Here is a 16,861-nt window from a genome sequence, read left to right on the forward strand (position 1 = left end):
CACTCAAACATGACATAATGCATAAAATTGCTAAAAACAAATTATTAAAGTAAAGGATATAATTCAATTGTGATGCATGGAGATTGTCAAATATTGTGGTGCAGTGTATGGAGATGAACCAACATTCACGTACAAAGTCATGGATTCACAGAAACAAGTTAAGATATTCCACAAACTAAGACTTTGAGTCCAACAATAATTCATCATATTACTCTTTCCCTCACATTGGACGACAAAGGTCTTTCACTAAGTATTGAAATTAGACATGAAAAGCTCTACACATTTCATGTGGGGCTCATAAGAACTAAATTCCTACAAGAAATTTCTATAAACTCATAGAATCATAACCCCCACATGTCAAAGTTAAGTCTAAAATCAAAACATAGTTGATAATGGAGAAAAAAGAATATGTGAACATACCTGCATAGTGCTTCTAATAATTTACCTTAGCGATCAATGACGAACAATCCAATAATGGCCACCGCTTGTAGTGATTGGGAATCCACTAAGTATTTTGAGCTTCTTGAAAGACATTTGAATTCATGTTCTTTACTTGAAACATATTGACATTATGTGGAGATTTACTAGGCATAGCATCAAAAGAAATAAAAATTCTTAAGAATCACATTCCACACATAAAGAGATCGATAATGATACTTTAATCAAATGTCAATAATAAACCAAATCGAACCAAGTAAAAACAAGAATGAACAAAACATGAAATAAGAATTAATAACTCTTGAAAACTCTCTCTTAAGGTGGATAAACAAAGAAGTAAAATAGCCTAACCATTGAATTAAATAATAATTCAAACATTATCATACTTCCAAAAATACATCACAAGGTTAACACACTACAATATCAAAAAATAGCCACCAAAAGACTTTCAAGAGTATTAAAAATTAATAAAAGTAGTCATGCATTCCCAGCAAAAACTATGGCACAACTAAGAGTCACAAAAACAACAACCACTAAGAACATTCTCCATGGAGAAAAATACACACATGACTTTTCACAAGATAATCACATAATTCTCATTCAAAAACTTCTCATATATAAAAAATGATAGAATGAATCAACACAAGTTATAAGAATTATGCAAATAGAGCATTATTATGAGCATGAGCAAAGTCTTCACAGTCAAGACAATTATTTATATGTATATCAATACATATGTACCAAAAGTAATAAACTTTGACATTGCATCATACTCCACATCATACTCATTGTAATTAAAATCATGGTAAAACTTATAAAACCTACAATTTAACAAGTCTTAAATAACCATGAATAATCTATCAACATAGACATGTAAATATTAGGAACTCAACAACACATTGCTAATAGAAATTAATCTAAAGCAATAAACCAAAATTTACTTTCTCAATGAACAAAACACACATATATGTTCAAAAATCAACAAATTGGTAAATAAAACCAATTAACATATTTCTAAGTGCTAAAATCAAACCACAAGCATAGAACAAAGACATGGAAATAATCATACACATATACAACATGGATTATACTTTAGTCTATAAACTAATAATCATGTAACAAATACTACATTATGGACAAAATAATCATCTAATATTATAATGCCACAATCACAACTCATATATATTTTTCAAGATGATTATTAGAATTAAAATCACATGCTAAGCATAATCAAAATTAGTTTAGAAAGGACCTCCCTTGAAATAATTCAAGTGTTGAAATGAGCATTCTCCGTAGTACACCCAAATATCCTCTCCAAAGAGTGCAGCTCAACTTTGAAGCCATAACTCCCAAACTCAATCCGATATCAACAATCCGACCGCTGAAAATAAAGCCTCATATGTCGTGAACAAGCTCTCAAAATTTCAGCCAAAACCGACAACGAATGACCTTTGATCGGGGGTCATCTGTGGGACTGCTCCCAGAAAAACGTGAACACCAACTTTTCCCCAAAAATTATTTTCTTCACACCATACAATCTTTCAATCATCACCCATTGAGTAGCCAATGAAGATATATAATTCGTTTTCAAAATTGTTGTAAAATAAGTGTTTCAAAGGCTACGAATAATAGAATGAATAATGCAATTTTTGATTAAAAGGAAGATGGTGTGGCGTGACTTCGTCACTGCCTTTGAAAACGAATTCCGGCGCAACCGGGGTGCACATTGTATCGCCGGTACGTTCCCTAAGGTTACACACCACTCTCACTCAAAGGCACTTTTGGATGAGAGGTGGAGTCATATAAACTTATGCCCAAAGAACAAATGTGTTTAGCTAGTTTTTGTGTATGATGTGTATCAACAATGAAGACTAACCAAGCTAATTTTATAGCCAAGGATCAAGTTTCAAGAGGATGAATCCAGACATCAAATGGGTGATTGAATCATATAGAAGTTGATTAAACAACCACTTTAATGGGAGGTTACAAGAGTATCCAAGAGAGGAAGGAGAATGCCAAAAGATGAATGAATGTAGACATCAAAAAGTCCACTCCACAACCCACTTGTGATCAATCGTTGTTGGCCACAACCTGCTTGTGGAGTAGGCTGATATTCTTATAAAGAAAACATAAAAAGTCTACTCCACAACCCACTTGTGGGCAAACATTGTAAGCCACAACCTCCTTGTGGAGTGAACTGATCAACAATCAAAAAGCGTGGTTTTTCTCTCTTTAATCCAACAATTCCTTCTCAACAATACAACCCGTGACAACTCCCCACAATAACATACTGTGACAACTCCCTACAATATTGTACATTAGTGCCAACACGTTGTGGTAGTTTTCTAAATTTGAGTCTTGTACGAACAGTAAATGTACATCCCCTATCTCCATCACCATATAGTTTTTTAGTGGGTCAAATTCTTTCCAATACTAGTATATTAGGCTTGGTAAAATTATTCTTGTATAGTTTAAGGTGTTTAGAATAAATAAAATATGATGAATCAATAATTGAGCGCCATTGTTTACATACACACCTGAATCTTAGCAACGCTGCTACTGGCAACCTTGCACATATCTCCGTCCATAACTCCGGCGCTAACCACTTGTTCTCTGGCCACTTTCCGACACCTTGACGTCTCCTTTTCCGGCAACCCATTGAAGATTTACTGTATTTAGTGAGAAAAAAAGAATGTAGAGGTTTTTGTAATTGAGATTATGGGTGATCCTTTGCTAATAAGTTTGTGGTAAACGTTAACCTATACTAAAAGAGAACCTAAAGTGACACTCGATAAAAAAATTTCCCGCCTTTTTTTCTTTCCTTTTTTTTTGCCAATTTTTAATAACTTCCATTTTATAACCTACCATAATACTTATTTTCATTTTGACAACACATTTAATCTAATCATACTCAATTAATTTTTTTTAATTATTTTTCAACATATATTTTATATACTATAAAAATCTTTTAGTTACAAATATGCTAACATAGTTTAAAATTAAGGTATTGACATACATCATCATCCAAGATTATCATAATATTATTATAATTTTTTTCCTCCGACTTAAAATTTATTTTAATTAAAAATAGGAATAATAATTTTGGTAGGATAATTTGTATAAAATCTTACAAATATACATAATGTTTATAAGAACAACTTAACAAAATCATTTTATTATATTATACTCCTCCGTTTTATTACAAGTTATGGTTGGATTTGCATATTTGTTGAGACACAACTTTGACCAACAATATCTTTAATTAGAGGCTATTATTTTGTTACAATTTTTTTTTTTTGGATAAATTTGTTGAATTAACACCATTCTTTGTAAATTTTGTTGTAAAGTTTAATTATGACAATGCATGGCACGGGATTTATAGTTAATGATATTAACAATTTAACATACTCCGTTACTCCGTATCTTCTAATGTGATGGAGCATAAATCTTATCACCTCACAACTTTCCATAAGATATTACTCAATTATTCTCTAAACACTAATTATTCTAACGATATTTTTTCTTACTTCGTATATATCAATGTGAATTGGAAAAATTAACATAGATGACTTATATAGGTATTTTCTTAAAAGATTATTCCAAAACAAATAAAAAATTAAGTAAGATTATTTTAAGAACGTTATTGGTTTTGATTTTTGAAGCATGTCATGTTTTGGAATGTAACGAGCAAAATCACTTTGTACAAGAACAAACACTGGGAAGAGAGTTTTTTTTTTTTTTTTTTCTTTTTTGTAAAGAAAAAGACCCTGACCGTATCTCAACCCTCACGGTTTTTTTTGTCCGGTATTTGCAGGTTAGACACTTTGAGAGTGAGGGTGAGGGATCCCCACCCTCAAAGAGTCAAAGTGTTACTAATGAGGATTGGGATTGAACCCCCAACCTCAAGAAGAGCCTCTTTTTTATACCACGCACTGCAACAAATGAATTGCATTAAAAAAAAAAAAGAGAAAAAAAAAAGGTTTTTCTAAGCTATACCCTTAAGGTATTCGAGTTTCTAAGGTGTACTCATGTTTTTTCAAGTTTCTAAGTTGTGCCCTTCAACTCCTTATCAATACTAAAATGTACCCTTATTAGTTATTTAAAGTTAATTGAGAGTGTGATTTCGTGGCTTCAGTTTTCATTATTAGGGTTGTAGTGGCTAAGATTTCTTTCTCCTACCATTTCCTTACATCATCTTTCTATTAAATTTATAGTTCACTTTAGGTGGCATGGAAGTCCTAAGGAGGGTACCATTCATTAATGGTAGAGAGTTGAGAGGCACAACTTAGAAACTTGAAAAAACATGGGACACCTTAGAAACTCGAATACCTTAGGGGTATAACTTAGAAAAACCCAAAAAAAAAAATTATACTCAGTAGAATTATACATCGGATAAATGTTTGAAAATTTAGGTTTTAACTATTCACCTTTCTTTTGTTACTTCATTTCAAAAAAAATATATCGGAGTATAGGCATAAATTTGAGGCAAATTTCCAGGTCTCATACGGCATGAAATAATTTTTCATTCAAAAGCACCACTTTTCATGAGCTCAATTAAAAGAAAAGGCTTTGAATTCTGGTGAATATAACTAATATAATCGGGATCATGTGCTGTATGTGTAACCTATTATGGAATTATATTGAACTTTGACAACACAAACAGCATATTAGGACGACACTAGATGCTCAACAATGTAGTATGAAAGACCTCCAAACAAAATTCCGATGATCATTGAAAAAAGTCGGCATTGAAGCCACAACAGTTGAAACACAGAGTTCCTTCTTTAGCACGGACTATTAAAGATACTTTCAAAGTTCAACCACGATATTAAGTATGACCCTAACAAAATTCGAACTATTCAATCTAAACACCAAAATCACTAGAAATGTAAATAGGGCTACAAAGAGCAGAAGCACACTTAAACAATAGCATTAGCAGCACTTGCAATTCTTGGCCATAGATCAGCACATTCCTTTCCGATGGGTCCGGTGATAGCAGATCCTTTCATTTCTCCCTTTGGATTCACAATGACACCAGCATTATCTGCAAACCAGAGAAAGTGCAAAGATTAATACCAAGGTCCAAGCAAACGAGCATAACAGAGTACAAGAGCCACAATATAAGAACATAAGATCCTACATGTAGATTTGTAAACAGAATTTAAAGATAGATTTATATACCGAGTGGAGTGTGGAGACTCAAGATAATATACAAGATCCTAATTGTACATGTACATTATATAACACCATACGTAAAATAGATATACCAGGAGACAGGTAGCACAATGCCACAATCAACATCATGCTGTTTAATCCTGGGCAAAATTGCTTTATGCTTCCAACAAAATAAAGAGAGACCAACCAATATACAGTCACTCTATTCAAGAATCAAAGAAGCAACTAAAGGAGATACATATTATTTGAAACGAAAGCAGTGGGAACAACACTAAAATTGCTTGATTATGGATGCTGCTACAACTTAATTATTTTCCTGGCCTAATTGAAACCAAATGGTAAGAAAAAAGTCACTCTTTGATTGTTTAGATTCTTCTTTCCCACAAAAGATAGTTACAGCTTAATAGCTTATTGCTCACTTCTAATATACACTAATGCACCTACTTAACTTTTAGTTTATGATTAAGCTAACACATTGCTGGTTTAAATTCAACAGTGATCTACCATCTAAAATTCGATTTGAATGAATGAATTATGTGGAGAATATAGCTTAAAGGCTTGATAATGGGAACAAATAAAGTGTAACTAATATTCATAACAAGCAAAAAAATGGCTTCATTATGCTGCAGGACAAACATCACCAATATGCTAAAGTAATTTATCCAAATGATTACAAAAAAAACCTATAAAGATGTACTAAACTACTAACCAATCATACATAATCTTGCCAAAGGGGAAAAACATAAAACAACAAACAGAGATCAATAATAATGTATACAACATATCAATACCAATTGACTGAAATGCTTCAATTATCCCACCACAACATTCCCTAGCTTAAACATAATGATAAAGCTCAATCCCAACATAGTGAAATGCCCAAAAACACAAGTCCATAATAACAAACAATGAAGAAAACCCAATAACATCAACCCAACATAGTAACAACAACTCTCATTTCACATTCAATTAAGTGAAGTACATTCAATCAAATGAATTTACATTCTTACATAACATTACAATCCATGACAAACAATTATACATACAATGCTCAACAACAGATACAAATCAAACCAACAAAATCAACAATAACCAAACTCAAACTATCAAAAAACACAAATCAGGACAAATTAGAAAAACCCTTCTCTTCAAAACTCAAAATAATTAAAAGAAAAATACCCATTTCACCATTCAAAACCCCAGAAAAAAAAAACCCAATTCAAGAATCAAAACAAAACCCAAAAAAAGTAGAAGAACAAACCTTCAAAGTACATGAAAACACCATCCTTTCGGCGCCAAGGCTTACGCTGCCTAACAATAACAGCAGGCATAACCTTCTTACGAAGATCAGGCTTACCCTTCTTAACAGTAGCCATAACCATATCACCAACACAAGCTGAAGGCAAACGATTAAGCCTACCCTTGATACCCTTCACTGAAATGATGTAAAGGTTCTTTGCTCCGGTGTTGTCGGCGCAGTTCACCACCGCTGCCACTGGTAAACCCAGTGACATTCTGAACTTGTTCCCCGCCGATCCTCCGCGTCCTGCAAATCAAATCAAATCAAGATCAAACATTTTTAGGGTTTTTGGGATTGTTAAGAAATTGGGGGTGATTAATTTGAATAAGAAGATGCAATGGTTGTTGGGGTTTACCTCGCTTCGACATTGTTGCTGCTGGGTTTCTCCCACTCTCTCTCTTTGTTTTTGTATGGAGTGATTAGGAGGAGGAGAAAGAGGCGTTTTATGTTAGGGTTTTTTTGAGGGGTTTTTTTTGGTGGGCTGGAATTAGCTGGGCTGGATTTTGGTACTTGCTAATTTGCTAGTGAATCATTTTGCTGAGCATTTGTCAAATTGGGTCAATGGGTGGGTGGGTTGAGTGTAAGTTGGATCTTGCTGTTCGGGTCATATTGTGGATTTGGATTGTGTTGAACTAGTGTATTCATGTGCATTGAACTTTTTGTGTGTGTGGTGGGGGGGGGGGGGGGGGGGGGAGGGAAGAATGTGCATTGAACTTGAGGAATGAGGAGTAAAGGGATTGTTAGTCCCTCCATCCTCCCCATGTGTGATAGGGGTTCCATTCCTCATCTTCCCCACTCTCTTATTTATCTTTTGTTTGCGATTATTTTTGTCAATAATGTATACTTCCTTCGTCTCTATATATTCTTTTCATTTTGACTATGCATGTTTGTCAATGCAAAACTTTGACCATAAATATTATTAGTTGTTCATTAATGAAAAATATAACAATTGAACATCAATAAACTATTTATTAAGATGAATAAAATAATATCAAATGGGAATAACGTATAGGGACTAAGGGGGTACTAAATACTAATATGCGTAGTACTTGTTTTCAAGAACAGTCATGAGTCTTACTCTCTCTAAGTTTCACATGTCCACTAAATACAATATAGTTTTTTAATCATAAAATAGAAACAATACAAAATCAAACTAAATCCTACTACAAAGTTATTCAAAAGTAACATCATATCAACAATGTTACTCAATTAAAAAAGAGAAAGAAGGAGAACGTTGGTTGGGAGGCTGCTATGGCTGAAGCGAGGGTTGCGAGATATGGTCTGATACTTGCTCGAAGGTTGGGTTTGGAGAGTGATGCTTTGACTTTGGCACAGGCAATCCAACGCAAACAAAAGGGAGCAGCTCCTATTTTCCTTATTTAAGCATTTTACTTGTAAGTATGTTAAACATACGGGTAACAATGTAGCTCACTTGGTTGCTAGATGGGACACAAACTCCTTTCGGAGCGTGTATGTATGAGCTCTTTTCTCCAAAGTCTACAAACTTTGGCGGAACTTGATTTATCTTGATATAATCCCATACTTTTCCTTTAAAAAAAAAAATTAAAAAAAATAAATAAATAATACTTTGCGTTATGAATGCATTTTTATAATCCTATCTACAATATGCTAATTTGCTAATCATCCAATGATTCCAATCTACCAAGAGTCCAGGAGACTTCTTACAAGTTAGGACAAAAGATAACAAGAGCTCTTTCCCAAATTAAGGTCAAGAAGAACCGCAATTCCCAAATTGCAGCCAAAGTTTTAAGAATTCCCAAAGTACCGTCCACGTCACCGGTTCAGGGGGAAGAAATTTTAAATCCGGTCTACAGCAAAACCGCTACCTGAAGTAGCGGTTTTTACTAATAAACCGCTACTTCAGGTAGCGGTTTCTTTTTAATAAACCGCTACTTCAAGTAGCGGTTTTTGTTTAATAAACCGCTACTTCAAGTAGCGGTTTTCTAGCAGGTATAATTTCCCGATTTCACTTTCCTCTTTCATTTTCGTCTTCTCACCAAAATCCCATCCACGCCTTCCACCAAAATCACACCTCCTTCAACGGAAGCCGGCGCAGCCAAGGAATCCACCGACGCCGCCGGAGCATTCCTCAGCAACGAAGGCCGCCGCTGTTGACGCCGAGGGTTCGACTTTAGTGGTCGGCTTCGCTAATTTCAGAAGAAACGTGCTGATCTTCTTGTTTGTGGTAAGTGCCCTAATTATTTTTTGTATTCAGTTATTGGGTTTGTTGTTGTTATTGAGTTTGTTGTTGTTATTGAGTTTCAGAATTGTATGTATGTGTTGTTGTTGTTGGTTTTGGTTGTGTTGTTGTTGTTAGTGTTCTTGTTTATTGTTGTTGTTATTGAGTTTCGGTTTTGGTTGTGTTGTTGTTGTTAGTGTTCTTGTTTATTGTTGTTGTTATTGAGTTTCAGAATTGTATGTATGTTTGTGGTTGGTTTTGGTTGTTGTTGTTGATTTACTTACCTTACATATAACCCTTGTAGAATTATTAATGGTTTCGATCACATTACTCAGTTTAGGTTGCTATAATTGCTGATTTTGAAAGTGAAAATAGAGCTTCTATACACAAAGTACATGAGCTCAAAGTACATGTAGTCATGACTTATGCCCATGTTGAGCTTCAAGAGGTATTAAGACCATGTACACGAGTGGAGTCGACGAGAGGCATTAGTCGTCCAGGGATACCCGTTCACTGGGACTTCTTCCCCGGCCATGACAGAGTACATGGCTTGGTACCGTCGCATCACGAGACTGGTCATTACTCCACCTTCGCAGGAGCGCCCCCCGAGTCATTACCAGCCAGCTACCTCGGACCTCCTGCTTGTATGAACTTCACTTCATTTCAATCTAGTTCTTACGTTTTTGATTTCATTTTACTAACATTAAAACTACACTTAAATGTAGGCACATGCATTTGCTGATTTGCACGTCCAGCTATCGGGAGCTACTGAGACCATCTCCCACTTGCCACCAGAGACGGCTATACCATTTGCCATACAGACGATGCAGGGTTTTACATCATTTTGTGGCCAAACCTTGTCTAGGGTGGGGGCAGTTACACCTTATTCAGCAGCCTCGACCGTCCACGTCTTCATCTTCTACTGTGCACACTATGCCGATCAGACCACCACCTCATCGTGGAGGCCATTCAGCACGTGCCTTCCGTCCACCGACTCCTTCTCAGCATACTATCATGACATCTCCTCCACTAGTGCATCGCCAGTATCAGAGAAACCGACGGCGTAGCAACACTACGTCTGGGGTTGGAGTTGGCCTGGATGACATTCCAGAGGAGACAACTGCATCATCTTCATCGTCACCTCATGGGAAGAAGCAACGCCCGAGCTAAGTGTATATTTTGGAACTAAACTAATTTTTTTGTAAATGCTTAGAATTGGATTTTGTTATATTTAATCAATTGAAAAATATTCGACTTTGCAATTTCGACTTCCTTAGATCTTCATAAACTTGTTATTTATGGTGGTTGTGTTGAAAATATGCTATATATCTCATGTTTTACAGGTACACAACTTGCAGGTTTTTTTTTTGAGTGATTATGCAAGTTTGAAAAAAAAACCAGTCCAGGGTAAACCGCTACTTCAAGTAGCGGTTTTTAAAGTAAACCGCTACTTGAAGTAGCGGTTTTTAAAGTAAACCGCTACTTGAAGTAGCGGTTTTCCAAAATAAACCGCTACATTAAATAGCGGTTTTTTGTAAACAAACCGCTACTTCAAGTAGCGGTTTTAAACTAAGAAACCGCTACTTGAAGTGGCGGTTTATTGCAAAGAAACCGCTACTTGAAGTAGCGGTTTACCCTGGACCGGAAAAAAAAAAAATCGGTTTTTTAACCAGTGCTTACGTGGACGGTAGAATGGGAAAACTTAAAACTTTGGCTGCAATTTGGGAATTGCGGTTCTTCTTGACCTTAATTTGGGAAAGAGCTCAGATAACAAACCCAATTGAACACCAACCTAAAACACCAAAAAAAATCTCAAAACAATGTCCACTACTTTCCTCCAATCTCCACCATTTCTCACCACCAAAATCATCACCACTAAAACCACCAATCCCCAACATCTCCGCCGCAACTTCCGCCCTATAAACTCCCTCAACCGCCCCACAACACCACCAACTTCAACCACCCCAAACAATGTCCAAACTCTCCTCACCAACCTCACTAAACTCCTATGGTCCAAAACCCTTCCACCCCAACTCCTCATCTCCACCGTCAGATCAATCTGGACCACCACGTGGCTTCTTATGATGTCCCAACTCGCCCCTTCTGACCCCACTGGTAGTTACTCAAGACCCACCTCCCAATTTCGCGCCAAAATCAACAACCTTTCCCGCCATAACCTAACTACCCTCCATCTCTATGTGGGTCTTCCTTGTCCTTGGGCTCATAGGACCCTCATTGTTAGGGCTCTAAAGGGTCTTGAGGAGGTGGTTCCGGTGTCGGTTGCGTCGCCGGGTGTTGATGGGTTGTGGGTTTTTGATGGGGTGATGGGTACTGATGATTATGCTAATGGGTGTAAGACTTTGAAGGAGGTTTATAAGCTTAGGAAAGATGGGTATGATGGGAGGTCTACTGTGCCTATGTTGTGGGATGTGGAAAAGAAGGAGGTTGTGTGTAATGAGAGTTATGATATTGTTCAATTGCTTAATTCTGGGTTTAATGAATTGGCCAAGAATCCGGGTTTGGACCTCGAACCTCCCTCGTTGAGGGGGAGGATTGAGGAGTGGAATCGCGTTATTTATCCTTATGTGAACAATGGGGTTTATAGGTAATCATCTATCTTTGCCTTGAAGTTATATATGCTAAAGGAGTTGTTTTGTTAATTGTTTGATATTTGTCTTAATGTTCAGTGATGAGGTCTATAGGTGATTGTCTATACTTGTATTTGTAATAGTTGGTAGTTAATTTGGTTTGCTACTTTGCTTCTTGTGTAGTTGTGTTATTGATAGACTATTGCTAAATTGAGTAATGATCAATGAATTTAGACCATTTAGTTGGCAGTGTTTTGTGATTAGTATGTCCTGTGAGGGGATAGAATGCATATTGATATCAGGATGATGTATTTTATGGATTAGGTGTGGGTTTGCTCAAACTCAAGAGGCTTATGATGCAGCTGTGAGTGACTTGTTTGGCACACTAGACACATTAGAGGATCATTTGGAGCATTCCCGATACCTTTGTGGAGATTCATTGACAATTGCTGATGTCTGCTTGTTCACTACCTTAATCAGATTTGATCTTGTTTATAATGTTATGTTCAAGTGCACAAAGAAAAAGATAGTTGAGTATACCAATCTTCATGCATATATGCGAGACATTTATCAGGTGGCATTACTCTTCCCTTTTTCATTATTCGTTGATTCTTGACTTCTTGTGATGCTTATTTTTCTGGTATAGTGTAGATCAACCTTTTTTCCTGATACATTTCAATGCATTGATTGAGCCCATGCAGTGAGATATACAAGCAATGTGTGTTCTTTTTCACTTCGTTGTATTTGAATTTGAATGGCGGCATAATTCCTTAAGTTCTTACTTCCTAATTTCACAAAAGAAGTTTTTTTTTTTTTTTTTTTTTTTTTTGACGGGCACAAAAGAAGAATAAGTTTCAAGACTGTCAACTTTTGGCAATTGATGGGTTTGTGAGTTCGTGTAGATCAGAGTGCTTAATGTTTGAACCACTTAAGCAAATAGGTTCTACATGATCAGAGTTCAAATACGCAACTTATCAAATAGAGATTTTTGCTGCTATAAGTCAAATGAATGGTTAATGATTTTGGCTGCGTACATCATAGTAAACAAGGAAAATACTAGATTTGATTGACAAAGTAATTAGGTAACCAAGCCTAGCAAGTCCAGGCATTTTGGTTTGACCACCTCCAATGCAGCTTGAAATGGACAATCTATCAGGGTAGTGATTTACTGATTTAATACTCTTATTCATTTTGTGGAAAATCTTGGAGCCTGGACTCCTCTAGATCTCTGACTAATTTTTCTGTTTACATGTACTTCAAAATCTATATTCATCTCCTCAAATGTGTTTTCCTGCCATGTTCACAACAGCCAGAATCTAATATTTTGCTCCACTCTTCCTGCTTTATTAGGTTCTTAACTTCTTAGAGTAGGAATTTACCCGTACATCCAATTAATAGCGAGAATGTACTTTTGAAGGGAAAACAGCTAGGATGGCCATTGCACATCTAAAGATTGAATAGTGATGCAAGAGCACTTACCCTGAAGGTTTACTTAAGACCAATGTTACGCTTGTTGCTTAATATCCCCTTCTTCCCAAATACATTGCCCCATCTACCAAAATTGATGTCCCTAAACCCCATACCCCTATCTGATAACTGTGGTAAGTTTTCCTACTAGCACCCAACTCGCTCTCTCTATTTATCTCCTCGTCTATAATTGTCCCCACCCAGCTAAATTTTTTCTTGGTTCTTAATAATTGGGTTTGGGGCAATTTTATTAGGGAATGAGAGAACTCTAGTTACACCTGTGAATCATGGCCATGCTGAGTCATGCCATGCATTTTTCTTACACCCCATGCCAGTATGTCACAATATTCATTATGCTAAACTAACATTTGAATATTCTGTTAAATGTTTAAGGTAGTGATAATGTTTTAGTGTCAGTTAGCTTAATGGGATCTCTCTAATAATATGCAATAAGGCGATACTTCATTAGCTTACCAACGAGTGTTGAATGAAGTTATTCTCTTGTCTCTATTATTAGTTGGGAATTTGTGACCTATCCTTTCTTTCTGCTCCCGCTTCTTCCTCCTCCTCCTCCTCCTCTTCTTCATCTTCTCTCTCTCTCTCTCTCTCTCTCTCTCTCTCTCTCTCTCTCTCTCTCTCTCTCTCTCTTTTCCGAGTTGACCTTCATGAGACTTCTTACGTGTTTTGGAATGAGGACCTGCTTGGAAGAAAGAATTCATGGTGTCCAGAGTCTCCAGACATACATTCAGATGCCACTTTATATTCTGTCTGCGACTGCATCTCTTTTTCCGAGTTGACCTTCATGAGACTTCTTACGTGTTTTGGAATGAGGACCTGCTTGGAAGAAAGAATTCATGGTGTCCAGAGTCTCCAGACATACATTCAGATGCCACTTTATATTCTGTCTGCGACTACATCTCTTCCAGATTAATTAACTGTTTTGAACTGACTTAGATTGAATAATTTTGATGAAATTTAAACAAGGAAGAAGAGCTTTGATCAGTAGAATAAAAAAATTACAGCAAAACAGAAGATAGGTTTCAAGCACCTGAGTGGTTTGGTAACTCCCTAGAACTAAGTGCTTTTCACTGTATTTCCCATGCTCTCCGCCTCTCTAATCTTCAGTATTTATAGAACAAAGCCAACAAACTAACCCCTTGCTTCCTCTCCAAGCTAATCCTAACAGATTTACTATGCACTACCAATATTACCCCTCCATTTACGTCGGTTCGTTGCATCAACAGCGATAAAATTAGATTAGTGCACCTAGAAGACACAATAGATAATACTTTCTTAAGTATCACCTGTATGCTATGCTTTACATGTTTCTTTCAAACCACTTACGTAAAGCAATTTTGCTCGATTTTTTTTAATCAGTAAAATTCTTATGGTCGTGCCTTAGCGGTACCCTAAGGCATGCAACAAAAATAAGGGTGTAATTGTGTAAACTCCTACTCTGTGCATGTAACTAGACATTTTTCATTCTTTAATATATAGCACCATATTGGATGTCAGTGATTTTTTGTTAGTACATCACATCAAGACTATTAAAAGCTATAATGATGATACTGAAGAAGCAAATCATCACGTAGGTCAGTTTATATTTTTTTTCATTTTTTTTGAAATATATGGATGCTATACAACAACTGGATTGTGAAAATACTGATATGTACTTTCTGAGTTCTATGGCTACTATATTGGCTGATTCTTGAACATATGGTCTAGTATTCTATGTTCAGAAGTGCACATATTGATAATCATATCAGCTTAATCATTACTTGCATGATCAGTTTGGAATCATTTTTGCTGTTGTTCTTGCTTACCTTTCATTCAATTTTCTTGTTTTTCTATGTCTAGGGAGGGGGAGGCCCAGAGGGGTGTTCTGTGCATATACTAATGCTTATATGATACATTGCGTGCAGATTCCAAAAGTCGCAGAAACTTGCAATTTAAAAGCTATGATGGATGGCTACTACAATTTCCTGTTTCCACTGAATCCAGGAAATATTCGGCCTATTACGCCATCTGGTTGTGAGCATGAAGCTCTCTCAAGACCGCACAATAGGGAATTACTATCATCGGCTGATGAAAGCTTGCAGACTATTATATCTTGATTATTCAGACTCAGAGTGTAAAATATGAGTATATCATATGACTAAACATAGACAATGGATCTTGTTATTCTTTTCTATTGATTGTAGTATTATATGCAATAAGTGGGAGTTTTTTTCCTTTTCTAGGGGAGTGGAGGTAGGGATGAAATGGTTGAAAGAGTGAAATTGTCAGTTGTGTATAGTTGTATTTTTTGTACTCTGCCCTCCTTGAGCCATTGTGTAAGGAGTTAAGGACCTATAATGTAGACTTTGAGAGGAATTATACTAATGAGCAAATTCTTAGTTAATTTTGGGATCAAGCAGATGTGTTATTTATTTATTGTATTTTCTTTTTTTTAGCCAGTTTTTGAATTCAGGTTGGAAATTTCTTATTCGTCTGGAGACATTTTGGCAAATTTGAAGTCTTGAACTACTCCTTAATACCAAGGCTTTTTTTTAATTATATGATTATTGGGGATAAAGCTGCTGCAAACACCTATATACATATTCAGGTATTTCCTTGAAGATGCCATGAGTTTTATTTTCATGTTGCATTAATACGATTTGAGTGCTTGCTTATGCTGGTTATTGGTAAGGACTTGAATTATAAGTGTCTAATAATGGTTAGTAGAGGAAATAGCCAACACATGAATTTAAGGATGCCTAACAACCCTCACGCAACAAAGAAAAGGACTTTTCTCACACTACATATGTGTAATGATTCAAGGGTTAGAACTTAGAAGGCTGTATGTTGGTGGATTGGCAATTACTAATGCCTTGAGGGTGAAGCATTGTGGGCTCAATGGAACATAATTTGATTGAAATTCAGAGAATAATTGATGCTGGACTAATGGAATTGTTTCACAGGAGGAAATAGTATTTCATATAAACAAGAAAAGCTAATGGAGTGATAGAAAATCTTACTGGGAGAAATTTGAACAATATTCTCATTATATGTTTTATCTTGCTTACTTGTTTATGCTGGTACTCTTTGCAGAGCTGTGCAGTGTTTTTTATTTATCAATTTAACCCTCTAAAAGCATTATAAACCTTCACATTTACCTCCTATCACTGCCAGTATCTTTCATGGTAATTTTAGAGGTGTGACTCATTTTCGTTATCTTTTCATCGACACCTTTTGTGTAATTTGGTTTTGTACCATCCTAATTCCAATGAGTACAAAATCATCTTCTTTTAGCTATTTCCTTTGCCTCAAAAGTATTTTCTTTCTGGTGACCATGTCTGTTTCGTACTTTCACCTATGTGATAGTTTTTGCCTTGATTCTTTTGTGCTGCAGTTTCATGACTTACTATTGCAGTTATAAGGCTGTCAAATCTTCTTTAATTTATTTGCTAGCTTCTTCCATCTTTAGATCTTTGACCGTGATCAAATTTGTGTTCAAAAGTTACTTTTAACCTGCAATTTGTTTATTTGGGGTGGATTTGATGTTCTTGTAGAACATAATATGTTGTTTTGTTGATATATTGCCATCATACCACAGGCATAAGCGATACAACTTACAGCTTATCCTAATGATTAAAAACCAACCTCTATCAGCTTGGACACCTTCATACAACTATACCTAAGATACTACTGTAA

At 35.9% G+C, this 16,861-nt stretch overlaps 2 protein-coding genes across 2 annotated transcripts; one reads left to right on the forward strand and one right to left on the reverse strand.

Annotated features, from left to right (window-relative positions):
* Window positions 1-5,133: 5,133 nt before the first annotated feature.
* On the reverse strand, window positions 5,134-7,406 carry LOC110728004 (60S ribosomal protein L23). Its single transcript, XM_021907605.1, has 3 exons — window positions 7,269-7,406; window positions 6,875-7,159; window positions 5,134-5,482 (listed from the first exon to the last, which is right to left on the reverse strand). The coding sequence occupies exons 1-3, from the start codon at window positions 7,279-7,281 to the stop codon at window positions 5,358-5,360; spliced, it is 423 nt and encodes a 140-aa protein (XP_021763297.1). The 5' UTR covers window positions 7,282-7,406; the 3' UTR covers window positions 5,134-5,357.
* Window positions 7,407-10,736: 3,330 nt separating this feature from the next.
* Window positions 10,737-15,581, forward strand: LOC110728005 (glutathionyl-hydroquinone reductase YqjG-like). The gene is made up of 3 exons (XM_021907606.1): window positions 10,737-11,718; window positions 12,026-12,275; window positions 15,091-15,581. The coding sequence occupies exons 1-3, from the start codon at window positions 10,934-10,936 to the stop codon at window positions 15,280-15,282; spliced, it is 1,227 nt and encodes a 408-aa protein (XP_021763298.1). The 5' UTR covers window positions 10,737-10,933; the 3' UTR covers window positions 15,283-15,581.
* Window positions 15,582-16,861: the final 1,280 nt, after the last annotated feature.

The sequence above is a fragment of the Chenopodium quinoa genome, unplaced genomic scaffold (assembly GCF_001683475.1).
Source record: "Chenopodium quinoa cultivar QQ74 unplaced genomic scaffold, ASM168347v1, whole genome shotgun sequence".
Lineage (NCBI taxonomy): Eukaryota > Viridiplantae > Streptophyta > Magnoliopsida > Caryophyllales > Amaranthaceae > Chenopodium > Chenopodium quinoa.